Source organism: Corvus kubaryi, unplaced genomic scaffold (assembly GCF_017639235.1).
Source record: "Corvus kubaryi isolate FWS band 111438036 unplaced genomic scaffold, C.kubaryi_AGA036_p1.0 135, whole genome shotgun sequence".
In the NCBI taxonomy this organism is placed as follows: Eukaryota; Metazoa; Chordata; class Aves; order Passeriformes; family Corvidae; genus Corvus; species Corvus kubaryi.
The window spans coordinates 3,086,229-3,112,843 of record NW_024580669.1 but is presented as its reverse complement, the minus strand read 5'-3'; the positions used below and the strand labels follow the sequence as shown (position 1 = coordinate 3,112,843).

The 26,615-nt window shown below is 44.5% G+C and overlaps 1 protein-coding gene across 1 annotated transcript; it reads right to left on the bottom strand.

Moving 5' to 3' along the window:
* Window positions 1-10,172: 10,172 nt before the first annotated feature.
* GATA3 (GATA binding protein 3) lies at window positions 10,173-26,614 on the bottom strand (the record flags this gene model as incomplete). The annotated part of the gene is made up of 4 exons (XM_042051412.1): window positions 10,173-11,654; window positions 17,497-17,622; window positions 22,993-23,138; window positions 26,095-26,614. Coding segments are annotated over 4 exons (1,077 nt in total), but the record flags the coding sequence as incomplete, so codon positions are not given.
* Window position 26,615: the final 1 nt, after the last annotated feature.

The following is a 26,615-nucleotide window of genomic DNA, read 5'->3' as shown; positions in this document are numbered from 1 at the left end:
ATAGTAGGTTTGCTGTAAAGGGGATTTCAGCATTTCTGAGGTCACTGATTAGAGTTGGATGGGGCTGGTACTATTATGGCAGTGACTTTACTCTTTTCTTTTAGCTTTGAAGCTTTTAACCTCACCCTCAGAAGCGTATTGATATTCTTGCATAGTGAAGGAGATAAAATACTTTGCATCTCAAATGCTTTCACAATGTTTGATGACATGAGGCTAATTAGCTCCATTTTTCAGATGTACAAAAAGATGAGAACCTAATAATTTACAGAAATAGGCATTGGAGCCTAAAGCTCTCTGTCACCTTCCCAGATAAAGTCAAAGCTAATGCGGGCAGGGAAAAATAATTTTTTAAGGGCCACTTCATAGATTTGTGTCTACATAACCATAATTTTACAACAGGTTAAATGAACAAGTTAAAATAGGCCTCAGTAGTCCTGACTTGATTTTAGAGTTTTAACAATGCTTTACCAGTGAAATAACACCCCCTTAAGATGTGTGAAGCATTAACTCTATGTAGCTGAGAATCAAAGTATTTATGTGTTTGTTTATTTACCTACACAATGGCATTTCAAGCTTCTTTAACATCATTGCTGTGTCTGGGTGCCCTCCAAATACATGCTTAGATGTTAGATAAGATAAATATTTTAAATTATTTGTGTCTATAATTATTACTCTTACTGCCAGGAGCCCTTTTGATACCAAGAAGAAAACCTGATTAATGCAAATTAGTTGATCATAATAAACATAAAAACGAATCACTGCAGCACTGAGCACAGTTTTGACATAAAAACATAGACATGCAGATCTGAAAAGGTTTGGGCCTCAGAGACTTCACTGGGATGCCATTTTGGGTGGAAGTTTTTAGAAGAGGAGCAATAGGAATATCTGTCCTAATCTACCTGCTGTATTCCTTGGAAAATCCTTTGCAGTGCAATAGTGCATGGCCACTTCCAAACTCACCAGAAAATCTTCAGTGGGAAGGTCAAAGGCCAGCAAAGTCATCCTTGCTTTGCATGAGGTCGCTTCTGGCTGAGACTTATCTCTCTCATTTCCAGATATTGGCAAAGCCCACATCTTCAGTAGAGCTACCCCATGAAAAAGAGTGGGCCTCTCCAGGATGTGGATAGCATCTTGTGAAGGCTGTCTAAAATATGTATAAGATTTAAACTTTTGAACTGCCTTTTTCTCTCTACTTACTGTCGAGAAGCTCCAGACAACTACTGGTAAGTAAACCTTGTATTTGTAGCCTGAGAAAACCTTAAGCCTGAGGACACATATTTGATTAGATACACCTGAAAAGGTCATGTCTACACCTGGACATTTAGCCTGGTCTAAGGACCTAATACCAAGCCTGAGGAGGTAGAGAAACATGCAAAATGGTCCAGGTAATGGAGCAAGAACAGTCAGAAATTTGTTGCAAGAGACCTCAAGAGGAAACCTTGGTTATTTTCAGTGTCCCCAGTGAGTCACGGCCCAGCTCTCATGAGCACTGATGCAGGTTTTGGGGATCAGAGGATTCTAAATAAAAGCCTTTTCTCAAAACCAGGAATATTGTTACTGGATACTCACTGCAAAGACAGTTTGAACACAAATGTTGCTCCTATTTCACAAAGGGAAACTAATGGCTGTAATTCGGACATAACTTCCTGGATTAATTCCAGCCTTGGTCTCACAGCTCTGACACCACCAAAATCAATTACCCTGATACAACTGAGGACAGAGATAGGCTTCTCCTGAACACCTAAAATTTTAAAGGACCAGCCCAAATGATGACTTCATGACAGGGGTAATTCCACTTTCCCTACGTATAAAGGAGGAAAAAAATATATTGGGATACTGGTGCAAAAAAAAAAAAAAAAAAACCAAAAAAAAAAACCAAAAAAACAGTGACAGAGAAAGATCAGACAACCCTTTTCCATCTGTTTTTTCATTGCCTGAGGCACATGTGCTGTGAACATTTGGAAGGAAGACTGCCACCTTCATGAACACCTCTCACTGAATGTCAGCTGAGTGTGGTCAAGATTACATCCCAGGCTTGAATCTCCCCCTGGGAGTTTCTTTTTGAAAAGCCTCACTCTCCAGGGCAGGCAATGGCATCTATTGATCACCTGTGACAGGTTGTCTGTTCCTTTGAGGACCAAGAATGGCTGACAGCCCACGAAATCCAACCCCCACTCAGGGCTCTGCCAAAGCCAACAAATGAGGCAGGAGGCTTTCCATCAACACCTCAAGGGAGAGGAGAGGGGCTTTTCAGAAGCCATCCCTTCCATAAGATCAGGATTTGAGTTGATTCATATATTTCTGAATCAACTGCTGAATCAACTGAATCTATCCAGCTGCACTTAATGCTTCAAGGTGCATTGCTGAACACAAGTAGCAAATCTAGCAAAGACTAGAGGCCTTAAGGATGTATTATATGAGACAGGGGAATTCTCTCAGAAATTAAGAAGCAGACACTTGAATTCAGGATCTTTTGAAACAAGACCATGTCTTTTTAAACACAGTAAAAGTTTCTCTTTGGTTTAGCAGAAGGGATGCAGAATAAATTATTTTGAAGGTCAGTCTGATAGATTATATTTGTGGGTGCCCACCCCATCACCTGATATGTTGCAATGTGCTATAGCTCGTGTGTGAGTCTCACACCGCTCTTACTCCCATACTACGGGTAATGGGAACACAAATGTCTCTATACCCATAAACTGTGGGTCTATGTGGAGAAGGCACATCCCCCGTCCAGGTAACGTAATCTACCCATGTTCCTAAGCTAAAGTCAGTCACCAAACTGAAAAATTGTCAAAGATTATGTTTAAAATACATTACAGAACTATCTAAAAGCACCTGGAAATTTTTCTGATAATCCTGCAACAGTAGGAATATGTTTGTATGGATCGATCTTGACCAAAGCACTTATCAAAATCAATAAACTTCTATAGGCATGATAGATGTTTTCCGTTCCATGTCCCTGGGTTGTCAGTGGCTACAGATTTCCACTGCCTTAAAGGAAAAATGGCTCATGTTCCTAACCCGGGAGATTTATGGTGGAGAAGAGAGAAAATTTTGTTGTCCAATAGCCTGAAGGGAGAACTTAGCCGAAGAAACTCAGTAATTCCTGAGAGTGAGCAGAGAATGAGACCTGGCAATTGATTTTAGCAAAACTGGGATGAAGGTCTGGTGGTCAAAGTTTGAAGACAGATTTGATTTGGAGAGCTATTAACTCTACATGCGCAGTGAAGATGCATGACATCATGTCAGAGAGGTGGATCAAGTAGACCAGAGGGAATGGAAAGAAAAGTCAGTGAAAACACGGGATTTCCTCATCTCTCCAAACATCATAAATCATGTCTGAGCTGCATAGTCACTCTGTGCTGATCTATCATACCCCAGTAAAGCAAGCACTTAAATGCTTGAATATCCTGAGGTCTTCAAGAATGCAGGAGGCTTGAAGCTTGTTGCCTCCTACCTCTCTTCTGTCTCAATTCTTAAAAAAAACTAAAGAAATCTTCCAGACACCAACTCCTTTCACTCAGACAGGTCAAGAACAGTTTGGGCAGATTTCTTCTGCACCACAGGCAAGCGAAATCTGAGACCCACTGCTAAAGCCAGAAGCCAAGGAAGACCTGGGTGTTGTCCACTCCAAGGGCAAGAGCTGAGAGACAGGACACTGAAACAGCAACTCAGAGCAGAGATATAGAACTTGCTGCTCAAGGTTTGTGTGATAAAACTTCCAGTCAATTTTCCAATGAAGTGATAAGGAGAGACGTCCCCAGCAGAGCCTGCACTCCAGTTTTACATGCCTTGATGCAAAAGGACAACTCTGCAGAACAAAAACCAACCATTCCTGTATGACATCCATGAAGCACCTATGCAGAGACAACAGAGACAAATATCCATCATCAAATCCATAGGCTTTCACCTTCCTCTCCCATGACCCCTTTGGAAAAGGTCTCCGAAACACAAATAAGGTTGGCAGGATACATGGAAGCATAACTCTTTTTGGATGTCCAGGATTTTATAGAAAAGCCACCCTACGGAAATTAATAGACAAGAATATCCCTGTTCTGTCCATGCATGCAGCACACAGAATGAAAATCCTTATAGAAAGGTTATCAGCGTCCGACAAACTTAATTGGGTTTTCATAAAGGAAAACATCCTGCTTGCTATTAATGGAAAGACCCTGGGTGACTGTTCAGAAATCCATCATATGTTCAGTCCCTCCTTCCTCATTTTTGGCTTTCCCATGGGTCTTGTTCCATTCCTACTTGAGGATCCTCCTTTCTCTGGGCTCAGCATAATTTTATATTCCCCTCCACTTCCTGTTCCATACTGATACTTTAAAAAAAGTCTATTACGAAGCAGCTGCAATCAAGAATAACAGTTCAGGACCTGCGTCTATTCATTGCTGTTTCCTCAGAGTCCCTAAATATAGTTTAAAATTTATCACAGAATCTATAAATCTGCTCCAGTGCGACGCTGCAGGAAGTAAATTCATCAACCATCATTTCTGCATGCATGGAGAACAGGCATGACCTTCTGCAACTGGCTTGAGGTTTTGCAAGGGAGGCAACTTCACCTCTTACAGAGAGGGATCCTCTGCCCTCCCTGGTCATGGGCAATCTTGGGATCTGGGGAAACAAACCAAAAGTGTCAAAAACAGGTCATCAACACCCATCACCATTCACAGCAGTCCATCCTGCTTTCTTCTGACTTTGTAATTTTTCATGATGGTTGCAGCTGAGAGAAGAAGCTCTTCTATGAATGGTGAATATCAGGTAAGAGGGCAATTAAAAGCAGAACTGGAGCTGAAGGATTGTATTCTGACTTGGAATAAAGAAATCCAGGTCTGCAGACAGCAGTGCTACCTGCAACCATGTTATGCACTGGGTGATTTGTGGCTTAGCAGGAAGAGAGTTATCCACTCAAGTGTAAGAAGGTTAATGTGATTTTAACACAGAAACAGTGAAATAAACAGTTGCACTGTAATATTGCAATGCAATATTAATTGGGAATTAAACTGGTCATGGGCTAAGTCTAAATATGCATGCAGGTGGTTCACTAATTATCCACATTAACATGAACACCAGCATGTGAGGCTTGCAAGCAAACTTTCCCTGAGTGTTTCAGTCACTTCTGTCTTCCCAGAGGACAGGTTTTCATTAATTATTTCAGTGCCTCTGGAGTCGACAGTAACCCAGAGTGGAAATGTAAAAGGACAGGTTAAATAACCAGGTGTTTTGTACCTTGAAAGAAAAAAAATGAGTTGAGCTTCAGGTCAAAGCCTTAATTTAAACTTATAACAAGGGAAATATACTTCTAAGATAGAGTGATCCAACATCCACCAGGGAGTCTGCATAGCCTCAGGGCATTGTGTGAAACAGGTATAAATTTGCTATACATTTGTGTTGTGCCTTGGTTTCTGCAGAGCTGTAGCTTAGATATCCACACAGGCACACACACAACCAGAAAAGACAGGCAGGTGACACAGGAGCCCTCCAGGTCTCTGGGCATAAACACACTCATGCACAGGCACAACACACGTTGCATTTCCTTTGTGACAAAATATGAAGTCCATACCACCCATAAGCACCCACCTATACCTGTATGTTGTATTTCTACAGAAGAATGCAACCAAAAATTTCATTTAAAACAGTGTGAAGATTGAAAAATCAGCCACCAAAATGTTAGGAAACACCAGACTGAATTATTCACCCTTCCTCCACCTCTATTGTTCCTTCTACATATGATAATCACACCTTTTTATTTCCTTTGCCTCATTCGGGGCACAGGGAGGACATTGCCTTTCCCAAGCCATGGCCCTGTATTTTGCTTACTCCTCCCTCCTGCTTTCTTGCAGACCCATTGAAGCTGATGAGTTTTCCATGGTGCTCATCAACCTGCATCCAAGCTCTGCACAAGTGATGGCTTTATCTTCACAACGTATCTTTTCTCCAGATTTAGGGATGGGAGGAAGTGGAAGAAATTAAACACTGGATTTGCAGTTCAGGTTGAGATGAGCATTGTATTTTTGAAGAATTTGATATTTGATATTCTGAAGGATAAATACAGGCATGAGACTCTCTGGCTTTAAGTAGCAGCAAGAGTTCTGCACGCATGAAGGAGAGTTCAGGGTGTGAAATCTGGCATTGTAATGATGATCACACATTTAGTACCTGTTTCCACGTGACAAGACTGGGTTGACTTTTCCAATGCCATATAGAACCTCTATGAAAAGAGGCAGGGGTAAATAGGATATTTTTAAAGGCTTAGTTTACAGGGTTTTTTCAATAAGAACTTCTTTATGTTTGTTATCCTAAACATCTCCTAAACTTTAAAAAAACCAAAATGGGTTCCCTCTTGTCCCTTCATCACTCTCCCTGATTTTTCCCCAGATTAGAACTCATCTTGAGTGAATCAAGAGTTTCAGTGACCAAAAATGAGTATGAGAACATGTGGTCTATGATTCTGTGGACATTAGAAATACAAGTGATTCTGGAGGGGAAAATAACCCATGCTGAGGACTGAAAGATCATATTTTGTGGGGTAACTTCAGCGTAGTTTTATTCTGGCCCTGAGCCTGAGTTCCCATGAGTGTAGTAGGTGGAGGTCCAAGGAAACCATGGTGCATGAGCCAAGATAAAATCTCATCACTCCAAAGTGGAACTACCACCTTGGAGGAAATCAGTTCAAAAACACATTGCTAATCTGAACCTAAATGCAGCTCTAGATGCATCCTAAGTCGACTCATAATTCAAAAGCACAGGATAAAAATTAAAAGTTTGCAGACTGTGTTAATTGCAACATTTCTATTTTCTTCAACCTCAAAGCACTGAGGTTGGTAATCCTAAAAATATCCCTTCAATATCCCTACAACATCTCTGTGCACATGTGTACCACTATGGGAACAACAGAGCTAAAACATTATCTGAGATCCTAGAATCCCAGAATATCCTGAGTCAGAGAGGACCCACAAGGATCGTTGAGTCCATCTCCTGGCTCTGCACAGGTCAGCCCCAAGAGTTACACCACGTGCCTTGAGAGCATTGTCCAAACACTCCTTGAGCTCTGTCAGGGTTGGTGCTGTGACCACTTTCCCTGGGGAGCCTTTTCCAGTGCCCAAACACACTCTGAGTGAAGAATCTTTTTCTAATATCCAACCTAAACCTGCCCTGACTCAGCTTCAGGCCATTCTCTCAGGTCTTGTCATTGGTCACCAGAGAAGAGACATCAGTTCCGGCCACTGCACATCCCCTTTAGCTGAGGAAGCTGTAGACTGCGGTGAGGTCTCTCCTCAGTCTCCTCTTCTGTAGGCTGGATAAATCAAGGTGATAAGGTTGAAAATAATACATAGGATGTCTTGATTCAAGTCTCCTTGCATTACCCATTAGGAGTCTTTCCACTGATGTCAGTGGAGTTTTGCTTGGAGTAAAATGTAGCTGCAATGGACACATCAGCACAGCAGCTATTACTCACTCAAATTCCCAAAAGGAATTTTGCCTGCAAAAAGACCACAAGATGTGACCCCACTAATGACTTCCATGGTGTTTTCTGCACAATTTATATTGCCAAAGTGGATCCATGACTCAGAGGGTTTTCCTGGTCCAACCTGCCCATCGTCAGCTCTTCCCTGCAATCTCAGCAATGAAGAAAGGCAGAGTGGCCATTCACAAGGTGTTTGCCCAAAAACAACAGTCCTCAGCCTTTCTGTAAACCAGATTTTACTCATTAAAGAGAAGGAAAGAAGGAATAAAAGCCCACCCAAGCAAGCAAACAAACAAAACAAAGCAAACACAAAACATAAGCACAAACACACAAACAAAACCCTTCAAGACATTAAAATTCTGGAATATTTCCTCAAAGAGAATAAACTTTTTTTTAAAAATTAATTGAGAAATTGATAGAACACTAATGTCAATTTAGCATCTTATGCAGTAGTTGGGGGGATGTGATCTTAGGGATTCTGTTCATCCTCTTCCTGACATTGAAATATAAGATAATTGATGTAAGAAGTCTCTAGACAAAATCTATATATTTCCTAGAGTATATGCAGACAGAGTGTCTCCATTTGTGTCCTTTTCACGATGCTCATTCTCTGGGCTCACCCCAGTCCTGCTGAATTTCACTCAATGCTCCTAAGACCTGTGAAACAACATCAGAAGGAAACTGCAAGAAGGTGTTTCCACTTTTAAGGAAAAAAAAGAGTTAGAGACAGAAACTCAGGAGTCAGTTCCAGCTAAAGCAAATGGAAAAAATCCCCCCCAAAAATTGCCAGCTGCAAAATTCTGCCATGCAAATCCCCCTCTAAGTTTTGCTATTTCTGTGGTCCTGGAATCAATATTTTAGTCCAACTGCAATCTGCTGATGAGCAAAAGGAGGGAAAGGTTGTAGCATTGCGAATTAAAAAATAATAATCTCTCAAGCTTAATATCAGCAAAGATGATTATTTCCTTTGATTTGTCAGGCTAATTGAAAATAGCTTTATAGTTCGCAGATGATTAATTAGGAGCCAACAAGATCTCCATTTGCATCTCAGTAATTCTTCACTGTTTTATTTAGACATTTAGTCTTTATGCTTAAAATATTCATTGAGAAAGCAGAAAGGTGATTAACATAAGATTTTAAATGTGTACCATTTGTTCTGACTTTTCCTCTTTCACACATTTTTGTCAACAGAGAAGAAAGGAAAGAATATACAACATTACAAATGATTACTGCATGTTCCGCTTCCATCTGCCAAATCCTCTTTTATGGTAGACATAGTTTAACTAGGTTCATTTTGAAACGGGGGAGAAAGAGCCCAAATAAAGGTCAATCCTCTGCCCCTCCTCCCTCATTCCCAAATCGCTGACTATTTGACCTCTGCATAACCATCCTGAAAGTTTTGAAGAGTTTTCCTTCTTACATGAAATACCCTCACTCATGTGAACCATCCTGCAGCAAAAGATTAGACCATGCCACTGTTACCCCTCCCTCCGGAGATCACCCAAGAGAAAGAGGGTTCAAACAGATGTGACAGATATGATGATATTTTTCCATCCACCTGGCCCTGAAAAGCAGGAGTACACTTATTTCTGGGTGAAATATTTCACTCAGCATTAAAAAAAAGTAAAAATAATTTGCAGGTCACGTCTGTTGAGGTTTTTACATTTGGGGGTTGTATTTTTGTTTGGGATTTTTTAAGTATTTTCTCACAGCCTTGGCAACCTCTGTCTTATCACACCGTGCTTAAATCTCCAGCAAATGGAGTGGTTTGATAAGAAGTTTAACTCTTCATTTGGAAGGTGAATTCCCAACCCTTATGATAGTATAAAGAAGTTGGATGAGTAAACTCTGAAAACTAAAAAAAATTATGGATTCTTAAGGATTAAACCACCAGAAATCAAATTATAAGAGCCAAACTTTGTTGTTATCAATATTAATATTAATTAAAATTGCACTATTTCAAAGAGAGCTCTTGCAGGATGGGACTTGCTAAAGGCCTTTGAATTTCTGTGAATTTTCCTCTATCATCAAATCCAGCCTTTCAGAATGGATTCTGCCCATTCCTCCAAGCACAAGGACAGACCTAGTCCATCCTGATTTCACACAAAGATCTCAACTCACAAGGTGTTTGCCCAAGAACAACAGTTCTCAGCCCTTTCTGTAAACCAGATTTTACTCGTTAAATTGTTTGATCTACCACTGAGTACCCAATGAGACAGAGCAGAATGTGCTTTTCTAGCTCCTGTCCAAAACCTTTCCTTTTTTTCAAAAAGATGCCAGGATCATAAGGACCCTGCTGTACCTTTGCACTTATCCCAGTCCTGAATTGTCCTCAACACCAGTTTGTCCATGTTGCCTGAGACCCAAAGGGACCCATCCCACATGGGAGCCCGAAATCACATAGGAGCAGCAGCTGGGCTGCAATTCGAGGGACAGGGAGCACACAGCGGACAGTGGGGTTACACTAACATGCAGTCCATTTATTTTTGAGGGTTTTTTTCCTTTGTTCTGTGATTTATCTTTTTTTTATCAAGCCACTGCAAACATTGCTTCGGCTGTCAGCATGAGCGCAGAGACAGACATTCCCGTACCCGTGGTAACTATGCAATAAATACCATCCAAGCAAATGTTAAGAAAAATTAATAAAAAAGAAAAATACTCCTTTTCCCACCCCCAAGCACAAAACACTGCTAAGTCAACAGAATTTAATCTAGTTTATTCTCAAAAAAAAAAAAAAAACAAAGGAGGAAAAAATATGAAAACAAAAACAAAAAAAAAAAAAAAAAGCAGGTCTTATCACTAGCAGTAAATAAATTTGTACAACCATTCAGTCTGTATAATAGGATGAAATAAATCTACATCTTTCTTATTTTGGTGCGTTGAATTATACATACAAACAACAATTACAGGAACTTGTTCACAATGCATATAGACCTGGAGAATGGCTATCTGAAACCCCCTTGTTGGCAATGTCCGCATGTTAACACTGATTGCCTGACACCATTGGTACTTCCTATGTAAAAGGCCCATGGCCCAAAATGAATGATCTCCCTACAGGTTTTATTTATTTAGTTATTTAGTTAGTTAGTTAGTTAATGCATCATCAAAACCGTTCTAGCCAGCCCCCTCCCCCTCCCCGGAAACAAAAAAAAAGAAACTGGAAAAAAAACCAACCGAAAAAAAACCAAAATAAAAATAAAATAAAAGGAGAAGACATGACTGGCAGTTGGTCCATTTGTTCGTAAGACCGCGTTTCCTCTTGGTCTGCATTGTTTGTTTTTCTGGTTTTAAATTGTCGTCCCATCTTCTTTTTTTTTTTTTCTTTTCCTTTAAAAAAAATTCTCTCAGAGTCCTTCATGCCTTTTTCTTTACAGCTCCTCAGATGCAATAAAGTCTTCCTCAAATGTACAGTATTTCTTACAATATAAGTTATATGCAATGTTCAGCGTTTTTTATTTTATTTTATTTTATTTTCTCACAGCACTAGAGATCCTGTCCAATAGGGAATGCAAGTTCTGAATGGCTTATTCACAAATGGTATCCAGATTCAGTGGATAAGAATACATAGACGCCATAGTGAGTTCCTTTAAAAAGTGGCAAACATCACTTTTTTAAAACTTTTTTTTTACTATTTTCTCTTTTTTTCTTTTTTTTTTCCTTTTTTGTGCTTTTTGTAGTTTTTTTCTGCTTTTTTAAATTTTTTTTCTCTCTCTCTCTCTTACACCTTCAAATAACTTTTTTTTTTTTTTTTAATTTTTTAAATTCTTTTTTTTTCCCCCCTCCCATTTGTTTTGGGACGTCAGACCCATAACCACACGCCTGCAAAAATGCAAGTAGTATATAAAGTAAATCTCACTTTGAGACTGTAAGCATTCAGCAGGGGAGTCTCTTGCTAACCCATGGCAGTGACCATACTGGAAGGGTGGTGAGGTCCGAAGGAGAGGCTGGATGGAGGATGCATCGGTGTCGGTGTGGTCAGCATGTGGCTGGAGTGACTGAAAGGTGAAATGTGGCTGATGGAGGACATGTGTCTGGAGAGGGCGGCGGGGTTAAAGGAGCTGCTCTTGGGAAAGTCTTCAAGGTTGTCATGGACCTTTTTGCACTTTTTGGATTTGCTAGACATTTTTCGGTTTCTGGTCTGAATTCCTTCTTTCTTCATAGTCAGGGGTCTGTTAATCTAAACAAAAATCAATTATTTTTTTGTGCTTCCATCCCTTCTCCCCAAAGCACCATGGGATCCATGTACCCCATGCCTCAGCCCAGCAGGACCAGCTGGTCATACCCCCCCTCCTCCCCTGTGTGCCATGGCTACCCAGCCTCTCCATTTCCATCCCAAAATTCAGATCCCTCCAGGAAATCCCAAGTTCAGTTGAGATTTCTGAAGACAAGACGACAGAAAATTGCTGGCAGAGCCACACAGGAGCAAAACATACCCGAATAATTCACAGCAGCTGAAAAATTTCAACTATCTGCACATTAGGTAATTGTACCATGTTTAGGTATGAAACCAATCATTACCTCCTGGAAATATTCCCCACAGACACCGTCTCACCCTGAGGCTTCCTGTCTGATCTAAAACCATTAGCAGCAAGAACTGCTGGCATTTCAGTGCTATGAGGAGTCTCAAGCTTTCACAGCTACATTAGGGAGCTGGGCAACTCTTCACAAGAGGGACAGGCATTTGTTTTATTTTTCCTCTTTCTAAAGATTTTGCTCTGATCATCCTTTCTGGTTTACTTTAGCGAATCTGATTTTATTTCTAAAGCCTCCCAGTTGTTTTGGGTTTGGTTTTTTTTTTTTGGGGGGGGGGGGGGGCCTGAAACAGGTATCTGTGCTGCCCAGCAAATCATTTTCTACATCCATGCAAAAGTATCTGTAGGAAAACTGAACATTAAATTCTCCCCCGGAAACTACACAGCAGAAATGATCATCCATTCTGATGATCAGGGTTAGGAAATGGTAGCAAAAGATCTGTCGGACCTCCTGTAAGAAACTCGTATTACTCTTATTACTTGAGGCTGTCCTGTACAGGGCCTGGAGTTGGACTTTGATGATTCTAGCGGGTCTCTTCCAACTCAGGATATTCCATGATTTTGTGATTCAATACTGCATAGAGAGCCAGCATCACAACATACACTAGCACAGATGACATGAAACCCCTGCAAACCACACTCAGGAAGAGATTTATGCATCCAATGTCCATAAACAACCTTAAAAATCTGGAGCTGGGTGTCTACATGGGTCTTGCTCTGGCTCCTCTGCAGGATTTCACCTATAGCAGAAGGCAGCAAATCACCCTGAGGCTGAACCACTTTTTGTAATAAATGTGAGCACATGATGGTGCTGATGGACATTCTGGAAAAGGGAGAAAATGGAGAAAAAATGGATCCACTGTCTACCAGGATCTACTGTGAAGGACAATGAAAAGATGTCCCTGCAAGGGTCCTGAGCAGGTCTTTGTCCATAAAGCCTTAAATCAGCACAAGGAACAAAGCATTCCCTTCTTCCAGATCGCAGCAAAGTTTCACTTGCTGCTCCTCAGCTCCTTCCTGGGCCCTTTCCCCACAGCATGGGAATCATTCCTGGATTTCTCTCTCTGGGGAGGCTGGGATAAAATAGTTCCCTGTTACATGCAAAGATGGAACTATGGGGAGAGGAAGGACCAGGCTCATCTCTGGTTTAGGCATCCCAAAATTTGTCATCCCAGTCTGGATTTGTGACCCCAGGTTCTTTTTACCAGCAGTCACAGGAGCCTTCACCTCACCTGAAAATGGGTGAATAAAAGGTTGATTTCTCTGCCTCTGGATAAAGGGAGCTGGAGGGAGCAGGCCTGCTTGCCAGCAGCTTAAGGTAGGAAGGAAGAATCTTCCCATGAGCAGCACAACAACAGCAGCAACAAGCAAAATTAAAAATGTCCTGGGCTCCAAACACAACATAACCTGTCTCCCTGGCTTTCTGTCCTCACTGAGCTAATGAGGATGCACACACAAGGATGGCCCTCTGCTCCAGATCAACGACTGGGATGGGAAAGCTTTGCCTGGCCTGTTTTAAGTTTTTTACAGGGACGTATTGCCCAGGTTCAAAGCCAGGAAGAAGTCCCAAGTGAGCTCCACCAGGCAGCGATGTTAGAGGAGACCAGGAGGTGTCAATCCCTGATGAATCCAGCTCAGATTTGGGGAGGCATACACAGCCCCAGCCACACCAGCTTCAAATGAGGATCTGTATCATGACACAAAGGCTCAGGAGAAGCCAGACCCAATTTCCAGCTGAAGCAGCAAAGGTGCAAGCTCGGGAGCTGGTTGTGGCAAAGTGATATAAGCCTGGTGGTGGGATTGGGGCTGTGCTGGGTCTTGGAACAAGCACAGGGTCCTGACCCTTGCCTGGGGTCGTGTCCCAGAGGATAGTGAACACTTCCCCAAAGCAACATCTCTCCTGTTTCACTCAATCACTAAGAACAGGTTGGCCCAGGCCATGATTTGATGTGAAACTCAAGGATAGGAACACCAGCTCTGCATCAGGATGGTGACAAAGCCATGGCCAGCCCCACAGCTGGGGTCAGAGCTGCCATCCAAGCTGTTGGCTGGTCACATCATGGCCTCACACTTCAAGCAGGTTACTAACCCGAGAGCCAAACAGATAAGGACTCAGATAAATGTCAGATAAATGTCAGGAACCAGCACAGACAAAGCAGCAAGCTGGAAAATTTTTCCAGTGACTTCAAAGACCAGTCACAGCAGGGTTAAAGTGGTCCCCAAAACATCAAAGCTACAAACCCATCTCTGTTTCTGGGGTAGAGGAATTAAAGACCCGGAGGGAAGACCCTCTCCGTGAAAATTCATTCTGATAAAAATGACAAACACATGCTAAATTAAAATTAAACCAGCCCAATGCATGTATATGAAATTCATTAATTTCAGATGGAGCCAATTAATTATGGGCAGGAATTATGCTCTTTGTTTTATCATATACAAAATACTGACTGCTCTGCTCTCGGGACACATAGCTCTGCATTAGGGTATTGTGAAAGGGGCCTTTTCTGGTGAATTTTACCAAAAATAATGGCAAATCACTCACTTCTGTGGGCATAGGCCAGCCTGCTCTGCACCTCCAACCAGGTACACTCCCACCCATCCCTGAAGTGTGAGAAGGCTCATCCCACTTCTAAGGACTAAAATAACAAGGATGAGAACCTCATATTCAACAGATCAAATCCAGGGGATAGTCTTAACCATTATAGGTCTGATCTTGCTCTGACTGAAGACAATGGGATTTTGCCATTGACCTCAATAAGGTCCTGTCACTGAAGCGGATTTATCCTTCAGACATAGTCATTACAATGTTGGGTTAATCTTCCAGGCTGGCTGTATCTTAGAAAGCACTCTGGGATGCCACGGGATGAAAGGCACCGTATCAATGTGAAATATTAGTCATTGTTAATACTGGTGTTAATGGAGCCGGCTGTTGTTGAAGTCAGTGGGAGGAATGCCAACAGCTTCACTAAATGCACCCCAAGACTATTATGATTATTGCTTATATCCTACTGACAAATGGGTTTGCTTAAGCTGTGGGAATCAACAGTAAAACAAACTGATATAGCTCCATGAAAAAATTAACACCATGAAAAAAATTAGCCTTTTCACTGCAATCGTTCCCGGTGTGGACATAAAAAAATCTGGGTAAGTTTCAACTGCAGATCAATCCATTAAAATATCCTAATGATGTTAAGGTCCCAGAAAATTTCATTAAACCCAAAGAAAAGAAAAAATGGGAAGGGGGAATGGAAAAAAAGCTGACAGCTTAGACTGAAACAGAGTTAAGTCGTCTTCCGAGCACCCAAAGACCTTCCACTGGTACTGGCACAACATCTATGCTGACAGCTGTTTGGGAGGGACATGCTACAATCAGCCTCTCTATTTCTGACCCCTCTCCTGATGGTAATCAGGAGATAATATACACACAGGGAGCAGGACCACACTTCTCACCACAGTCATAACTAAATGCTTTAAGAAAATTAAAAAAAAAAAGGTTCTACCCACTTATATCTGGATTTTAGTCTCCTTGCCTGGTTATATTGCTACACAGAGGATCTCAGTCCTCTGGAGGTTTCATTTAAGCCGGAACCATTAATGGCGCTGCTCATAAGGCAAGATATTACTTGACTTTGGTAAGTAGCTGTGCTGAGCTTTTAAGCAGCTGTTGGTGTTTTTAATGAATATAAAAATGGTTCCAATGTGCTCAAGGCCTGCCCCATGTCACAAATTTCACAGCTGGATCGGCATTTCCCTAAACAATGGATCTAGAGGTCAATTCAGGCCAAGTAGGTTTGCAGTGTTAGTGCAAAAAAGAAAAGGATGAGGTCTTGCAGGCACATTTCTGGAGAACCTCAGCACCCAGACACCATTCTAGACATTTCAGGAGGAGATTCCTCCAGTCAGATACATACAGTGGAAGTAGACAAATTGTAACTCATCATCCTGCTATCTTTTGCAGTCGTGGGGAGGAATTACACTGTCTTTAAGGGTACAGGTCATCCCATTGAAACACAGGCATCCACCATCAACTGAGACGAGCCTGTTTTCTTCAAAGAGCTTTGCTGGCTACAGGAGGAGCAGCTCCTTAGAGGTTTCCCAAACTACACAATTTAAGTCCTACCACTGGTGGTTACAAGGCCAAAATGGAAGCAGAGCACAAGCACAGATCCCCCCCTCAATGAAGCTGTCTGACCTTGATCCCTTCTTACTAAGGAAATAACAAACAATATTTTTTGTGATATTCTCAGAGTTTTCACTCTGGGTCCAACCTGTTTGTTTGCAGTGATCACACAGAGTTTGATGACAATCTTTGCTTGCTACATGAGACTCAAAGCATGCTGAGATACCTGCCTACTAAAGGGTAAACACATTTTCCTTTTTTCCAAGAGAGATGCCTCCCATGAAACAGGTGAAAAATTAGCCTGGTTGTTTGTTGGGGTTTTTTTCTACTTAATCCAAACTTGTTTACTCATCCTAAGAAACCAAACAGCTTGAAATAACAAATGGAAGGGACTGAGATACCACAAGGGTTGGATGCCCCGTGAAACACGATACGTCTTTGATGTGTTTGCATGAGTGGACATAAGGGCAAAACATAGCCCCAGATTTCCAAACCAAACACAAAGCAATCAACCACTACAGGAAAAAAAAATATATCAAAGCAGAGAAATTGCAAGTCTTTTCCTTCTTCTGACATAATAATTATTCTAATGCCACATGTGGAATGAGAGTAACAGGAGTAGCTTTAAGTCTCCTTTATTAGCAGTATTATTCAGCAGAAGACTTTTCAGATCCCTTTAGATCTTTCCCTGGGGCACATATCACTGGTTCCTGCAAGCTGGCTTTGCATGGAGATATTAGATTAAATCTGCCAGCCATTTCATTTCGTTTCTCCTTCCCTTCCATGACAGATACTTTAAAATTCACATCACAGGTTGAGCATACTCTGTCCCCTGCTAACTAAATCAAGTCCTTTTTTGGTTTGGGACTCACTTGCGTCAACCAGGGCAAACACAAGACCTAAATAAATCATCTTTGGGGACAGGACAAAGGCAGCCACAAACCCAAGAATGATTTAAATAGTTTCTGGCATGCTATTTCTTTTTTTCCAGAGTTTGTATTTGCTGGAGGAAGCAAGCTACGCATAGGAGGGGTATCAGCTTGCCGGACGGTGTGTTGTCTTTTCCAACACTCTGAGCCCAATCAGCAGCAGATAATGTCTCTCTGTGTTGATCCACCCATCCTTTCTTGGCTGAGGCATGGAAAAGCTCTAAGATTACCCATGGACAACCTTGTTTTATACCTCCCTGAGTTGGATAGGCTACATTTGAAAGGCTGACAACTCATCGCTCCAAACCCCCAAGGTCCCCAAAGGGATAACAGAGGTCCAGCACCACCCAAGACTGGAAATCCTCAAGTCAAGGAAGAGTTTGGATCATTGAGCACCAAAGTTGAGGCCCCATTATTGAGTATTACAGTCACACTTACATTGTGCAGCTTGTAGTAGAGCCCACAGGCATTACAGACAGGATCACCGTTGGCATTTCTCCTCCACAGGGTGGTAGTGGTGGTCTGACAGTTTGCACAGGATGTGCCCGCCCTCCTGGCTGCAGACTGTGGGAAGGAGGGAAAGAGAAGGAGAGGAAGAGAAAAACACCCGTGTTAAGAAAAAAAAAAAAAAAAAAAAAAAAAAAAATTCAATCAGCAAAATTTCTGAGAAAGAAAACATCAACCCTGCAAGACTGATGCACATCAGCAGAGGCCTCCAGAAACTGACTTGTGAGAACAAATAATAATTGTGAAAAAAATCCCCAAGGTACTTTAATCCCAAATTATATGCAAACTGAATCAGGTGCCAAAGGGCATCCTAAAAGTGAGTGCTAAACCTCTGATAGAACTCATCAAAATTAGCAGTGCTGGCACAGCCCATTCCAGAGGGGAAAATGTTATTTAAATGCCAACATGTCTTTCCATCTTAATTCTCCCAGACCCCCCAGGGGTCTAATTCTGCAGTCAGGGCCTGAACCGACAATTGCTGGAGTCAAGGACATGAGTCACTCCGGCTCCGGCGAGCGCCAGGTGAGACCCGGGTGGGCAGCTGCTCGCCGGGCCCGACCGCAAGCACAGCCCGGTCCTGTAAATTCAGCTCAGCTTCAAAGGAGACAGGCTCCAGATCGGAAATAACACTGTGGCAAAGAGCAAGAATCCCAACTTTTTAATTACACCCTTTTCTCAGCCCAAACCTTCATGTTTATTTAAGGATTGGTAACAAGCCTGAAAGAAGAATTTACTATTTCATAAAGGGGTAGGAACAAGAAAAAAAATCTACGTGTCAAAGTGAATACAGAAGCTTTTTTTGTTAGCTGTGATAATGACTTAGCAAAGTCAAATTTAGTAAAGTTACCCTTCTTTCACATGCATAAATTCGTACTTATCATTTAAAAACTGTAACTTTAGCAAGCAAATTGTCCTTCTGCCACTGAAGGAGGAACAGTTTTCCGACCGCTGTGTGAGCGCGTATGCGTGTTTGCGTGTGTGCAAGTGCCTACAGCTCCTAAAAAAAAAAAAAAGACCTTTAGATCCCCATCCTATCTCTTCTTCATCAATATGACACAGTCCCAGAGCTCTGATTTCATCCCAGTGCATTGCTTTCAATGGGACTGCTCATGTGCTTAAAGTTAAAACATGTGCTTAAGCGATTTGCCAGATCATAGCAATGCTTGGCACCTTGCAGAACTGAGCCTCTAATGCTCTCTTTTGTGCTCTTACTGTTTCAAATTTACCCCTCACCCCACACAGCCGCACACTGTAGCACATCCAGCATTCAAAAAAAAAAAAGGAAAATACCACATCTTTGGATACTGTACAACAAACCCAAAATGCAAACATGGACACTGGCACAGCTTTAGCGTTAATACCAACTCTTGTTAGGTCATGTTGCAATTTTAATCATAATTGAATGCGGCGTAGGTGGAGAGAGGACGGGTTGGTTTTGCTTTAGATAGAGGAGGATTTTTTTTTTCTTTTAATTAAACAAAAAGAACTGTCTAAAAAATAAATAAGACAATGCCCATGAGCACTAGGAAGCATCACAGAGTGGCTGATCATACAGCAAGTGGCTCTCTCAGGCTGCCTGTAGGGACAGTTCCATTTTGCCTGACCATAAACCACTGTGAACCAAGTCAGTCCCAAGGAGGCCTTTAGCTGACTTTGTGCTGATGACAAGCAGGACCTGGGGACAGCACATGGGACTTGAAAAAATCCCAGGACCAGCAGAGAAGATGACGCATCCCACCATGAAGAGCAGAGCCCTGAACTGATGCCCGCGCACCTCCTAACCACATGGGCCCAAATTTGGTTCCTTTCAAAATCACCAGGATAATGAAATAATGACTGTGTTTCAAATGCAGCATGGAGAGAACAGCTTGCAAAGCCAGGTTCTCGTTAAGAGCTGGAGAAGAGTCTGCAGCTCTCTGCCCCCAACTCCCGCCAGTCAGCACGCGTGGCTCGGAGGGGCACAAGCCTGGATTGAGTCTCTTGGTGGCAGCTTTGCCCTTATCAGACCCAAAAATCAAGCCTAGGGAAATTTCTAAAAACCAGTGATATTTGACTCAGCCCACACAGGGGAAACATCCCCTTTGAAGATATTTGGGGTTTCTACACAGCACTCACTGTAATTTCTCTTACAGCAAGCACGTTCAAAAGACACGCCTGGTCACCACCTCGCTGCCTTCAAACAAACTCTGACATTAAATAAGCAAATAAATCACAACATCTACTATCTTCTCAAAAGCTATTTCCAACTACTGTGTTTCATTTACAAAAATTCAGCATCATTAGCTGAATATTTTAAGCTCTTTCGGTCCCAGGCTGTACCTTTTATGCTGTACCAACTTCTAGCAGAGACACCGGCAGCAGGCAGGAAACAATGAATAACAACGCTATTGTAAAGCTCCCAGCAATGGCATCCACTGACGCTAATCTCGGGCCTGGCCATGTCAGTAATGGGATGACTAATTAGTTGCCCCATATAATCTATAGGACCAGAGCCCCTGGCACAGCTGCCAGTGAGCGAGGGCACAATTTCAGAAGCGCTAGTAGTGATGAGAAGGTGAAATTGAGGAGGTTGGAGGAACCAAGTACTAATAAAGATGCTTAATTAAGGGGTATTTTCAGTGTCTGGATTTACCCACAAAGCTCCAAGCATCATTTTCCTAAAATAAGATTGCACGTGCATGGACCTGCTGAGAAATTGCCTATAATCCTTCCAAAACCAGCTTGGCTCAACATGGAAACAGAGAGCTCTACATCTGCATGGGCAGGGGATAGGAGAAAATCTAAAGGAAGGTTTTATCTCAGCAGTGATGGGGCTGCCACTGGCTGTGACAGGGACAGGAATGGCCTCCAAGAGGGCTGAAAACTTTTTAGGCAGTGATCGTGTGGTACCACCTGCCTGTTCTTGATCCCCCTGCCAACATCTCCAGGTCTTTCACCTTCCCCCTCGAGAAGAAGGAAAGCTATCTGAGCCCCCTTAGCCGGCAGGACTCCATCCCTGTCACCCAAAGGACACCCCCACGAAGACGCCCATTGACTTTAATAAGGCTAGGGCTGGGTTCTCAGCATCTAAGAAGCTCTTTGCCTCCTCTCTCCCACCCATCGAATCCTATCATTAGTTTCAGTGCAGCTGTGATCAGAGCCTACGAAACCAGCCCAAGGTCACGCAGGAAACTTGTGGCAGAGGGAAGGAGCTGGATCCCCACCCTGAGCCTCCATCCACGGTCTTGCCCAGTCCGCCTGCCTTCACAGCAGGAGAGATCCAGTCAAGCCACAGCCACACACACATCCACATCCAGGCACACAAAATGCAAATGCAGGCCCAGATTTGGTGCCTTCTGATTCTTTTTTTTTTTCAGAGGTTAGCAAAGGAAATAAATATAGGTGCAAACAGCATTAGGGATGTTTTTCTTTTTCCCAGGCAGAGCTGGGGGGAGGGGAAAAAGTAGAAAAATCAAATTTCACGTTTAGCAAAGGCTGCATTTAAAGAAGGGGAACTTTTTGTAACTTTAACTAAAATGCCCGAAGATTGGAATGATAATGCAAGACAAGGTCTCTCTTTACTTCTTTTCTTTCTTCCTCTTTTTTTTCCCCCAAGAATGACCTTTTACTATGTATTTATTTATATAGTTCATTTTACATGTGCCGGGCTCAGGGTGACTCGGGACATTCTTTCATGGTTCCATCAGACACTTTTTGAAAGCTCTCCCCCTCTTTCCAGCCGCTTTCCTATTCTGCCTCCCCCTCCACTTGTTTGGATATGCTCAAGCTCCTGTGTGTTTGGACTGGGGAAGCAGAGCTGTTGTTTAGGAGTTATCTCCAGGGCTCAGATATCCGGCAGCTTTTTCCTAGGAAGTTAACTTTACACATAAAGAGAGAACGAGGGAAAAAAAAATAAAGAAAATGAGGGCTCTGTGTTTAAGACAGAAGGACCAAGGGGAGGAGGAGAAGAGAACAAGAGAGCTGCCCAAAAAAATCAAAATTCCAGCCTGTACTTCCCTCCCTAGAAAGCTTTTCCTTTTTTCTAACAAGGCTATGAAAGATGAGAGAGGCAAGTATTTTCCTGTACAGGAAAAGCCCATATAGGAGGGCACGGAGAGGTTTCACATGCAGGAAGTTTGGCGGGGTAGAGGAGCAAACCCACATCTTCCCCAAAACTCACACGGCCAGACAGAGCTGTCACCACTGCCCCTTGCAGCGTAGCCCTTCCTGGGAATGTACCCTGCAAATGCTTCCTGGAGCCAGAGGGAATAAAGGTGATACAATTTTATGGGTGTCTCACAGGTGAGGAAGCTGATCCCTACTAAGAGCTGTGGGACAGAGCTGTGAGCACCTTCAAGGGGAACACAAGTGAACCAGCCCTGTCCTGCCTGCAGGATCTGGCCATGCCAGGCACAAGCCTCACCAAACTGGCCAGATCCATCCATCAGCTCGGAAATTCCACAGAAAGGCAAGAGCCACTTTTCCTTCACATTTTGAGCAGCCCGCAGGAGTCCTTCCACATCTTTAATCCTGACAAAACCAAATGTGCCTCAATTCAAAACATTCAATAACTTCCCAAGCAGGGACCATAATTTTTTTTCCCCGCTTGATATATTTTTTCCCCTTGTGGTCTGTCTGATTATTTGCCAAATACACTTCAACACATTTATTAGCCATCGCCACAGCTTCCAGACCTTTTTGTGGCTTCCAGGGAAATGCATGAACAGATCACTGGGGATGCTGTAACATATTGCCTGTGCTTAGAACAGTCACCAGTCTTGTAACTATTATTTCAAACATTCACCCACACATTTCATCTTCCTCCAACTTCTGTAGCCTGGGCACATGCTTGGCTTTGCACACTCACCATCCCCTGCCTTGTGTCCTTGTTGGAGACCCAGATGGCACAGGCACAAATGACCACCCCAGGTACCAGTGGCACCAGGACCTGTTGGCTCCAGCTCTTTGCAGGACCAAGGTGACACCTGGGACACAGTTTGGGTCCCTTCTCCATGATACCACCAGCCAACGGGGATAGAGACTCACTTAAGAAGGGGAGGGGAGCAGTTTGGAGATCCCTGGAGAAATCCTGTATTCCTGATAATCTCTTTGGTCACTGGGAAATTATTATTCTGCCCTTAGGCCCTGGAAAGTGTCACTGTCCTCAGGTTGCCATCCAGAAGCACTGTGTGGAGTTGAAAACTCAGTTCTGGTTTGCAAGAAGCCCTGGATCTTGATTTTTAAACCTGTTTTGCAGTTTGCAAGAGGACCAGAAAACTGAGGCCCTCAGCAGCTGGGACCATCTCTCCAAACATCCCTCTGTCCCAGCCCTCTGATGCAGTGGGACCAGCGGGAGCTGGCTGAGGTTCCCTGTCCATGCCGAGCTGCAGATAGAAAGCAAAAGTTGCAGAAGAAGAAGAAGAAAGAATAAAATAGCAGGAGACTCACCAGTCTTCTCTTGGGTTTGATTAGGGGCCGGTTCTGCCCATTCATTTTGTGATAGAGTCCACAGGCGTTACACAAATAGTGCCCAGTGCCATCTCTTCTCCACAGAGGGGTTGAGGTAGCCCCACAATTTACACACTCCCTGCCTTCTGGAAACAAGAGAGCACATAGTTCACTTAGGGAAAGCAGAGGTAAAAGAGGCTGGAGAAAGCCCCCCCTCCCCAAAAAAACCCCACAACCTCCCCAGCCATGCCAGACCCTGGCAGGCCTCCCCAAGCTCAGGATTTCCAACAAAGGGTCCAAAGCCATGACAGAATGATGTCCCTGGCACAGGTTGACAGGAGTCTGCTGAGGTCTGATCCTGTTCCCCTCCCCAGCAGCACTGCACAGGCAGCATCAGGCCTCTGTCCCAGCAGCAGGGAGGAGGAAAGGTGACAACGACAACCCGAATGCCATGGTGGTTCAAGGGGCTTCCCGGAGAAGCTCTCACTCCTCCCACAGGTCCCTCCTTTGGGGGAGTGAGGGGGCTGACAGTTTCTCTTCACCTTTGGATTAAGGGCTTCTACAACTCTGCGGACCCCGTGTTGTCATATAGTCCAGAAAAACCTTGGCAGGCTTTGCAAGAAGCCTCCAGCCCTCTACACCCAAAGGATACAGAGTTTAAGTCCATGCCCCCCTTTCTGATGTGTATGAGGACCCCAGTGTCACTCCTGGAGCACTCTTCCAGCTCCCAGGGGTGTTCGTGAGCCTGGAGGGCTCTTCCTCTGGCCTCAGGTCAAACCACATCAAGGACCCCCAAAATAATCACAGATAACCACCAAAACATCTCCCCGGCTTCAGCCAATATACAACAACTCCGACAATATCCGCTATTGATTAATTTGAAATTAAGCTCCCACCACCCAAAACTTTCAGAAAATCCCCTGGTTTCCGCACCACATCTGCAGCCTGATGGTCCATCCTGGTTTTATGGGACAGCAAACAGCCCAAGCCTGCCTGAACCCCCATAAGTTCTTTCCCTCCTTCTTCTCCTTTTGGGCATCTCTTTATCCTCTCCCTAGCTATTGCAGGGGAGGATCTCCCCCAGCCCGCCAGTTCCCAGCTTGGAGGAGGGAACTGGGAGGGTGCAGACCTGCGTCTCAGCTACTTTCAGAGGGTTGAGGGGTTTTATGTTGCATCTTTGGTTTACTGGAGGAAGTTTTTTCGTACCTAACATCAGTCGTGCCCCACCTGAGAGCAGTGGCAGACCTCAGCTGGGCAGAGCAGAGCCAGCTCAGCACAGAGCTGGCTCCCCGCTGCCCCAGCCCGTGCTGCCTTCGAGCAAGAGGCATCCGTGCCCTAACCACAAACAGCAACCGTTTTTCCAGAGCCTTTGCACTGAACCCCTCTTCTCTCACACCCCCCCAACAACTACAACAACAACAAAGTACATTTGCAGCAGTTTCTCCCTCTTTTATCCTGCAAAATCACCCCCTCCCTCCTTTTTCTCCAGCTCTAACCCTCTTCGTCTGAGAGCTCCTAGCTTGCTAAGATCAACTTTTAAAGGGAAAAAAAAAAGAGAGAGAGAAAGAAAAAAAAAATAGGTGTTGCTGCTGGGGTTGGTTTATCACGAACCGCAGATGTCTTTCTAGAAGGTAAAGTAACAGAAAGTGGCAAAAGGAAAACAAGAGGGGAGGGTGGAGGGGGGCCGAGACGGTTTGAAAATACCGCGCAGCCGGTGGGTGCCCCGGCGGGAGCTGCGGCTCGGCAGGCGCCGGGGCGGCCGGGGGATGCTCAGCACCGCCCGGGGCGAGAACAAACCGGTCCCTACCCCGGACATAGCACCCGGTCCGTACTGGGGCCAGGCGGGGAGCCGCTCCCGTTAATACCCAGGTCGTTTTGTTCCCCTCCGGTTAAACGGGGCAGCGTCTCCCGGGCTGTTTGAGTCTCTGTCCCTCTCTTTTGTTTCACTCCATCTCTCTCTCTCTCCTGCTTTCATGTACAAAACATACAGGTCTGGGTTTTTTTGTCACTCTAACCGCATCCGGACTCTATTAAAGTTCCTGGCGCTGGATAAACAATGCAACTGTCGCGTGCAGCAGTCTGAAAATAATTGGATTAGCTCAAACATATCAGCTAAATAGAGACAGTCCCTGCTCAGACAGACAGAGTAAATGTCACCCTGGAAAAACCCTGAAAACTGATCTCATTCATGCCAGGCAACCCTGCAGCAGCCTCCTCGGGGAAAAAAAAAAAAAAAAAAAAAAAAAAAAAAAAGAGAGAGAAAAAAAAAAAAAGAAAAAGAAAAGGGGAAAAAAGAGTTTTGACTAATCGCCCTTTCCTCTGCTCACAAGCACACTCCCCTCGGCTCACTCGCATCCCTCCGTGCACACAAACGTCCAAGCCCGGTGCGTTCAGCCGTCGGGAGCTGGAGCCGCGCAGCCCTTCGCACCCCATTCCGCGGGGTGCGCAGAGAGCAGGGACCCTCCAGCTCCCCCCGAGAAAGGCGATCAGGGGGACACTTTGGGGACTTTCATTGTGGGTGATCCAAAGCCCCTGGCACGGGGCTGGCTGGGGCTGGGGGCTGCGTGGGCGAACTCTCCTCACCGCCCCGGGGAAAACCCTCTCCGCATCCCCGGGCGCCGCATGGGAAGAGGCCCTGGGAAGAGCGAGGCGGAGGGCGGGCGGGGGAAGTTGGCCGGGATTTAGCACCATTATTAAAATACAGAGAGATCGCTAATGCTGCGGTTCCCTCGGTTTCGCTTCCTCCCCGGGCGCCGCCGCTGAGCGCACCGTGGGCGCTGGAGGGGCTGGGTCGCCCCCGGGACTGGAGCCCCGCGGCACCGGCTGGGTGGTTTGGGTTCCTGGGCCTGGTTCTATCCCCAGCCCGGGTTGGACAAGGGGGAATTTGGTTATAAACCCAGCAGAGCAACCTGTGGGAAAGGTGAAGTGTCGTGTGTGTCCCCCACGAGGGCTTCATCCCCTGCTGCTCATCACACGGATGCTTGAGCGCATCTCTCTGCGTGCAGAGAGGAGCGAGGGGTCAGCCCCATCCCTTTTCCCCGCACTTTTCCCCCCACAGCTTCCTCTCCCGAGCAACGGGGATGAAGAAGCCAAAAGCCCTACCTGTGCTTGACCGTGCTTTTGGTCGTGATTTACACCCAAACCCGGTTGGCGATCCTCCTAAGAGGCTACTGGGGGGAAAAAGTCCAGAGCCATATTCTGGGACATACGGTGGGTAGGTAGTGATGGGGTGATGAGCGGAGGAGGTGGCTCCTCCTAAAGAGGCCATGCTGCTCCGAGAGTGAGAGGACTCCAGCTTCATGGTATCGGCCAGGGACACCTGGTATTTGATGCATTCCTTCTCGTCCTGCCGGGTGGAGCCGGTGGAGCCGGGGGTAGAGATGGACGGATCCGGGGACACATCTTTAGGAGGGGTCGGCGGGAAGGTGAAAAGGTGAGGGCTGGAGTGGCCGGCGGATAAAGTGGAAGAAGAGGCGGGTGGGTACACGGAAAGGGGTCCCGGTGAGCTGTGATGGATGGAGGTCTTGGAAAAGGGGCTGAGGTTCCAGGGGGAAGCGCTGTGATGGCTGCTCAGCGCCTTGCTCCCGTCCAGCCAGGGCAGCGAGCCGTGCAGCAGCGGGGGG